We start from the raw sequence: 8,519 nt of genomic DNA, 5'->3' as shown, positions 1-8,519 counted from the left end.
ATCCACTAATGTCCAAAAAATAAGCTGCACGCCTCATTCTCAACAAAATGAGATTCACTCATTTTGGGAAAAAAGGCAGCCACATAAAATGGAAGCTTGGACAAAGTATGATGTGGACCAACAGTTAAGAATTTTTCCAACAATCCCCCACAAATTCTTGAGGGTTGGCAAGGATAAAGTATGAGCAATACAAATGAGCTGATCTTAATGTCAGTGTTTGAGAACTTGAACTGACACGTAGTGACACTGAGTAATTTTCTTCTCGGGAGTGATGTGAATCTTGAACTCACCGGTTAGATAAATTTTGAACTCGAATGCACACACCAACTCAAAAAGCAGGTTCTACAAAAGTCAAACTCTTTGACTTCTTATGAACACCCTTAGTATTAAAGAATGTTACGTCTGTCTCAAATATGGACTTCTACCCTGTCAAAGTCTATCACAAAATAGACTTTTAACTCTGACGAGTCTTACCGCATTACAAATTTTATGTCTTATCAAGTCTATCTCAATATAGACTGTTAACTCTATCAAGTCTATCTTAGTATAGACTACCATTAAAGGCTTATAGAGTAGTTAAAGACATAAATCAGTGGTAAGACTTTCCTTTCTATCAAAGGCACTGTTATTTGCAATGCAAATGATAGTTCGTGAATCACAAGGTGGTGAAGGTGTTTGACACCCCCACAATTACACGGTTATCACCATGTTTCTTAGCCACTCAGCTTCTTGGGATAACCCCATTATCCTTCATAAGAGGCGGTTAGCCCTTTTCTACTCAAGTTAGGGATCTCTTTAGGTCTATCTCAACATGGACCATGGTAGCCCTTTTCCACTCAAGTTAGGGATCTCTTTAGGTCTATCTCAACATAGACCATCCCAATTGAGTATAAGAGGCTAAACTTCCAATGTGGGACAACATGGATAGGCAAAAGGAAGCTTTTCCTTTTAAATGCTCCCAACAATCCCCCACCATTAAAGGGACTTAGGCTGATGCTGTCATTGCCTGACAACGATCAAAACAAATTTTCATGCCAGTGTATAAAACTTGAACTGTCATATAGTGACATTAAGTACTTCTCTAAACGGGAGTGAATTTGATCTTGAACTCGTCGAATAGACAAAGTTTGAACTTAACGCACTTAATTTGCTTTGGTCGCTTTAAAGTATGTGAGGTCATACTCTTGACCCTGAGATATCCCCTGTTAGGTCTATTCTAGGATAGACCTTCGACTCTGTCAAGTCTACCTCAACGCAGACCACCATGACTGGCTACAGAGTATCTATGGGCACCACGAGCACTTTGTACTCATGTCATTATGCGGTGAATTCATTAGGTTTGTCTCAACAAAACCACCCTTTCTCAAAGAGTTATGAATTCATTAAGAGCTGTAGCTCAACCTCACATGCGGTGAATTCATTAGGTTTGTCTCAACAAAACCACCCTTTCTCAAAGAGTTATGAATTCATTAAGAGCTGCAGCTCAACCTCACAAGTACATACACTGTCGGAATGACCAACTAGTGTACTATTTTGTAACTCTTTTCATGGCCTCGTTTGACCACAGAAGTGGGATCCACCACGAGTTCATTACCACTTGGACTTTAAGTCCTTCCAATGAGTCAACGACTAATCCTCATAATTAGCCCTCAAGTAAGTTGATCCTCTTGACCAAACTTACATGCACTTTGACGAGTACTTCGTTTACTCGTAAATAATCCCTTGAGATTTTCATGTTTAACACGAAACATTCTCTTTCACCATTATTCTCAATACCACAGAGAAACATTTGATGAAAATATAGGGAGTTTATTACCTCCCACAATGCAACACTTACAAATATTTTTGTCAAGCGTATTTGATCTCTTACCCAGACTGATCTTTGGTGCCCAACTTTAGCTCCTTTGTAGACTGAGTTTTGCCGATTTGCTTTGCGGAGCATTATAGAAGCTTCGCACTCTGCCTGATGCATGCTCAACAGTTGAATATATTTCAACAAACTTGGTTATCTCAATTGATCACAATTACCCTTTAACTAGGAATTATAGGTATTTCAATATGACTCAACCAAGAGTTTAAATAATATATATACAAATGCTCATTGTTAGTAAGCCATAGAAATAATGTTGTCCACATGCTACATCAAGTTGAACAACATAATCACAAATTTCACATCATATTCTTATAAGAAATTAATCTCATACAAAAGGAATATGTTTGAGTTCATATTTATTCAGAATATCTTTCAACAATGAGACATCACAGTTGCCACTAGCACAATTTTTCCTTCCCTTAAGGAATTTAAAACTCATATAAAGCATTCATTCAGATCAATATTACTATTGCAGTACTTCAACAACTTCTATTGCAAGGCTTTGATTGTAGTAGCAACATATGAAAGTCAACCTCATTTCAGGTAAAGATCAAGTGGCGCTCTAACTAGCCTGCATGATCAACACCCTACTTCTTAAAACTCCCAGGTCGAGTGGTGAAACCGAAGTTTGCTTAAAAACCATCTTCCTAGACAGAGTGTTCAAGAATGATGACTTTCCCATGTTCTCACTAAATTACAATTGAAGCCTATGATATATGCTCTTATTTTTATATAAATAATTTTAGTAAAAAGTTTGAGCAATATCTATGCACGAATTATTTCAATCAATGTCATTAGTATTCAAAATACTAAAGAAATAAGTACTACTAAGTAATCAAAATCTAGACAGCTCAACTAGAATTCAGTACTAAGATAACCATACTTCATGCGAACCCTTAGAACTAGAGCAAACATAGTTACTCAAAATAACTATTTATTTAAAGAGACTCAATACTCATCTTGCTCTGTCAGATTGACTTTTGCTAGTTTTGCCCTTGTGATGGTAGCACTGGTGTGCTCGGTGTCCTTGCTTTCTGCACGCAAAACACCTTCCTTTAAGCTTCTTGATTTTTCTACTCCTTTCATTGTAGACGGTTCTGACACTTTGATTTTCAGTTCTATAGGCACCGTACTTTTCTGACAGTGATTCCCAAATGACTTTTGCCGAATCTTGTTTGACATAGATGTCGAACAAATCGTCATTCATTTGTGACAGCAGGTACCCTCTGGCTGCCGCATTGTCATTTCTAAATTGAATCAGAGTTACACCCGGTTCTTGACCCGGAATGTAATCTATTTCAGGACTGCTTTCTCTCGATTCTTCACCCGGAGTGTAATCAGGTTCATGATTACATTTTGTAGCACCAAACGGAGAGAACACTGATGGAGTAGGTTCAGGTGCAACTGAATATAGCACGTAAGCCAACTTTAATTGCTCAAAAAGAATAAGCATTCTTTGAGCCCACCTACTGTAATTTTTCCCATCAAGGGCGGTGATTTTTGATAGATCCGGTATGACAGTAGGTGCCATAATGCTGAAGGTTGACTATTGCAGAATAACGCTTTTAATTGTTGGGGAAAATAGCAACGTCAACGCACGATCTGGAAGCCTTTTAAGAAGCACGGACACTATTGGTGTATGGTTGAAAGGAAATCTGTGCCGTGTTATAATAACACTACCTTAAAAGCGTTATTTGCCCGGTAACGGTGCAGTTAGAATCCTGGCACGCTTTCGACAGGCTATACAAACCTATTACGGATAGCTTGCACTAGCAATCACGTAGGCGAACCTCACTATTGCTCAGAATCAAGGAGAAAGGTGGAGAATAGAATAGATGAATTGAAGGTGTGTTTTTAATGAACAAAGGAAGTATGCTATATATAGTAATATAGGCTTCACTCCTTATCCACTAATGTCCAAAAAATAAGCTGCACGCCTCATTCTCAACAAAATGAGATTCACTCATTTTGGGAAAAAAGGCAGCCACATAAAATGGAAGCTTGGACAAAGTATGATGTGGACCAACAGTTAAGAATTTTTCCAACACCTTCCGTCATACGGATTGTGTATAGACGCTTCTTTAGGCGTAGCGTGTTCGCCAGAGTTTTGGCCATGTAAAGCGCATCCATCTTGGACCATAAATCTGACGCAGTCGTCTCACTTACTACCTCACGTAGAACTTCTTTAGACAGACACAAAAGAATGGTTGAACGTGCCTTGTCATCCAAATCTTCCCAAGTTTCATCTGTCATTGCAGCCGGTTTCTTCTTCTTCCCAGCTAGCGCTTTCTTCAAACCGTTCTGGGTTAGAACGACTTCCATCTGAACCTTCCAGATAGAAAAGCTAATTTTCCCGTCGAACTTCTCGATATCGAACTTGGTAACAGTCGACATCTTTGAAAATAACTCTCACTTAAACCGCTCTGATACCACTTTTTAGGAATATAGCAGAATAATGCGGAAGCGAAGAATCAAAAATTGAAAATTATAGAAGTTAAATAATAGGAAAATAATATAAATGACAGAATAAGGCAATAGCTAATTTGGGAGATTATAAAATATATATATTACTCTCTAAATAGAGAATACAACGTAAATATATATATATATATATATATATATATATATATATATATATATATATATATATATATATATATATATATATATGTTTACGTGGGGAAATAAAAGAAAGAAAAGAAAGCAAGATGAATTGCTTAGGAATGAATTACAATTAATGAATTGATGCATTGAAAACAATGAACCTAAACCTATTTATAATTACAAAGAAGAGAAATGTACGACAATTACAAGAATGAGAGCCAAAGTAGGAAATCATGTAGCAATGTTAGCACGCAAACGACGCCAACATTGGAGACATGGTCTATGTTTAATTTGAGCCACATATTATGTCTAACAACAACAACAACAACAACAACAACAACAATAATAATAATAATAATAATAATAATAATAATAATAATAATAATAACAACAACAACAACAACAACAACAACAACAATACTAATAATAATAATTGTTTTTAAAAAATAAAAAAATATAATTAAGCTAATTATATTAACTACTTGGGGATTTATTGACAAAAAGAGTATTCAAATCACACAACAAATTGAAGTGGGAAACTAACTCGCAATGTCCTTGTTTGTCAATCAACAATTAGCTCTTCAATATTAGTATATTTAATATTTTATACCATAATTTTTATTTGCTCTCCCTTATGTCCCGTATTTGGTTTCAACCATACCTATACAATTATTTTATTGACAATTATAATCAATCTTTAGTATATTATATTGCATTTGTAAACTTAGAATTACCTATTTAAAGACGCAAATTCAGCATTCAATTATCTATGCATGAACAATTTCAATATAATCTTGTCTTGATATACTTTAAAGTACTTATTTAAAAAGAAAACTTTGGGCATTATCCCAATCGCGCAATGCGCGTACAAAACTAGTATTTATATATTTCTCTACGGTTTTGAAAACCCTATTTAAATAATATATTTATCTTCCAAAATCTTAACCGAAAATGTCAATCTGAGTGGAACTTGAGAAGAACTTGTGAAACTGATTCAAGTGTTTTAACCTAGGAATATTCTTAGAAACGAATTTATTTTATTCCTAAAAATTTAGAAACCTATTTTTATCCTAACTTGACCCAACTTTTGATCCAAAATTATAACATGAGATTTTAATCGCAAAATGACCAAATTAGCCCTCACTTGGCTGAAATTTCCATCAGCCTTTCCCTAGGGCTGTGCCCTACTATTTAAGCATCCTTCACTAGTACAAACTTGACAAAAAATATTAGACTATTAGCATCTGTTGTTTGAAAGTTAGAGACTAAAACTCGCGCGGTGGCATTTTTGTAATATTATGAACAACAATTAGCATCTGTTGTTTAAAATAACAGGATGGAAAATCACCGCCAATTTTTTTAAAAAAAATTCGTAGACAACAGACTACTGTTCTAATCAGAACAGTAGCCTGTGGTCTATATAATAAAATATAATAATAAAAAAAATATTTCGCTTATCACCGCCGATATTTAGCTAAAGCGTACATAGTAAGCCTCTTTCTTGATAACTCCTTAGCCCTTCTTCACCAACCACCGCCGATACTCTCCATCTCCAACATTTTGTACGTAGCAGCCACCGCCCGCGACCTCCATCTCCATTATTTTGCTGACCACCGCCGACTTTAGCCATGGGTTGAGAGGAAAGGTTCGCCAGCGACATCTAATAGCGACTTCAGCCATAGATTGAGAAGGCAACTTTGGCGGCGAGCTCCAACAGCTAAGTGACAACGAAGGTTCAGAGGCGACTTCCAGCTGCGCTGCGTCGACCTCCACCTGCGACCTTCAACTGCGCGCTTCAGGTACATACTGCGCGACTTCATCTTTATTATTATTATTATTATTATTATTATTATTATTATTATTATTTGATATAATGTGTGCTTTATTATTATTATTATTACTATTATTATTATTGTTATTATTATTATTATTATTATTATTATTATTATTATTATTATTATTATTATTATTATTATTATTATTATTATTATTATGTGATATAAATTGTGCCTTATTATGTAGTCTGATCTACCTATTTCATTTTTTTTTAGGTAAATGTAAATTGATTAAAAACCAAATAGAAATGAAAAGTATTGATTAAAGCATTATAGATTTTAAATTGGAATAAAACTAATGCAAAGGAATAAAATAAAGTTTCAAATATGTAATTCCATACGGGACAAACTGACCAAATGCTTAATTATAGATTCTCAATTATATTATGTAGACTAAATGCCTTATCCATCTTCATTTGTCTATATCTTATATGATATGTATTTCGGTTAAAGTTTCATAATCTTGCAGACGAGAGATATGGATCATAGTTGGATGTATGGGAAATGCAATACACATGAATACATGCTAGGGGTTGAAAATTTTATAAAATATGCTGAAGAAAATAAAAGCAAAAATGGTGAAGAATTTCTTGTTTGCCCATGTTATGATTGTAAGAATCTTAGGAAATTTCGTAGTTCTGAGCAAGTGAGGAATCATTTAATATGTCGTGGCTTTAAGGAAGATTACAACAGGTGGATACGGCATGGTGAAAGTGTAATTCCTAGTAATAGAATAGACAATGATCAAGAGAACGATGATGATAATGATGAAAAGAATGTAGACAATGAGGAAAATGAAGAGAATGATCGAATAGATGAACTCATGCGTGATATTCAAGGAGATGATAGTGAAATGCCTCCTATATTTGAAAGTTTTTCTATTGATTCAGAAAAATCTTTGTACCCTGGGTGTAGTAAATTTACAAAGCTATTTGCTGTGCTAAAATTATATAACTTAAAAGCAATGAATCGGTGGAGTGATAAGAACTTTACACAATTATTAGACCTTTTAAAAGACATGTTTCCTAATGATAATGAGCTTCCTATTTCAACTTATGAGGCAAAGAAAATGTTGTGCGCACTGGGCATGGAGGTCAAGAAGATACATGCATGTCCAAATGATTGTGTATTGTATTAGAAGGAATACAGTAACTTGCATGTATGTCCAAAGTGTGGAGCATCACGTTATAAGAGAAAAAATGTTGCTTATCGGTGTGAGGATAATAAAAGCCCTCCAGCGAAGGTGTTATGGTATTTACCTGTGATACCAAGATTCAAACGCTTATTTGCAAATAAAAATGATGCAAAGAATTTGCAGTGGCATGCTAAAGGGAGGAAGGAAGATGGAAAATTAAGACACCCAGCCGATTCTCCTCAGTGGAGGTACATTAATAGAATGTTTCCTGAATTTGGCAATGAAAATAGGAATCTTAGGCTTGGGTTATGCACTGATGGAATGAACCCCCATGGAAACATGAGTAGTCAACATAGTACTTGGCCGGTTCTTTTGGTAGCTTACAATCTTCCTCGGTTGTGTATGAAACACAACTACATCATGTTGTCATTGCTTATTTCAGGGCCTAAACAACCAGGGAATGACATAGACGTGTACTTATCACCACTTGTGGAAGATTTGAAAATGTTGTGGGAAGAAAGCGTAATGGTATTTGATGCATATAGTCAAACCAACTTCACTTTGCGAGCCATGTTATTTTGTACAATAAATGATTTTCCAGAATATGCCCTATTTGTGAAGATGAAACAAGTGATCTTTGGTTGAGTAATAGTAGAAAGAATGTATTCATGAGTCATCGGGCCTTCCTCCCTATTGGTCATCCTTATCGAAAGAGGAAAAAGTGTTTCAACGGTAAAGCTGAGACTTGTGTGGCCCGCTTTCCATTATCAGGGCATGCAGTTTATGAACGAGTCAAAAATGTTAAAGTTGATTTGGGCAAAACCTCTAAAACTGTTGAAAAGGGTCTTTGGAAAAAAAGGTCAATTTTTTGGGACCTACCATATTGGGAGAATTTATCTGTACGTCATTGTCTTGATGTAATGCCATGTGGAAAAAAAAGTGTGTGACAGTACTCTTGGGACGTTATTGAATATCCAGTGTAAAACTAAAGATGGCATTAAAGCTAGAAAAGATATGGTAGAAATGGGAATACGATATAAGTTAGCACCGCAAGAATCAGGAAAGCGGTCAT

The 8,519-nt window shown here is 35.3% G+C and overlaps 1 protein-coding gene across 1 annotated transcript; it reads left to right on the top strand.

Moving 5' to 3' along the window:
* Nucleotides 1–6,790: 6,790 nt before the first annotated feature.
* Nucleotides 6,791–8,092, top strand: LOC109147363. Its single transcript, XM_019295022.1, has 2 exons — nucleotides 6,791–7,372; nucleotides 7,484–8,092. The coding sequence occupies exons 1-2, from the start codon at nucleotides 6,791–6,793 to the stop codon at nucleotides 8,090–8,092; spliced, it is 1,191 nt and encodes a 396-aa protein (XP_019150567.1).
* The last annotated feature ends 427 nt before the right edge of the window (nucleotides 8,093–8,519 follow it).

This window comes from Ipomoea nil, unplaced genomic scaffold (genome assembly GCF_001879475.1).
Source record: "Ipomoea nil cultivar Tokyo-kokei standard unplaced genomic scaffold, Asagao_1.1 scaffold1993, whole genome shotgun sequence".
Taxonomy (NCBI): Eukaryota; Viridiplantae; Streptophyta; class Magnoliopsida; order Solanales; family Convolvulaceae; genus Ipomoea; species Ipomoea nil.
This window is presented reverse-complemented; position numbering and strand designations above follow the sequence as displayed.

Bases quoted from the DNA above. Each gene is read 5' to 3' on its own strand.
- LOC109147363 (XM_019295022.1), top strand. From the start codon at position 6,791: ATGGATCATAGTTGGATGTATGGGAAATGCAATACACATGAATACATG. The intron at 7,373-7,483 runs GCAAAGAAAATG...GTATGTCCAAAG, and splicing joins TTCCTATTTCAACTTATGAG to TGTGGAGCATCACGTTATAA.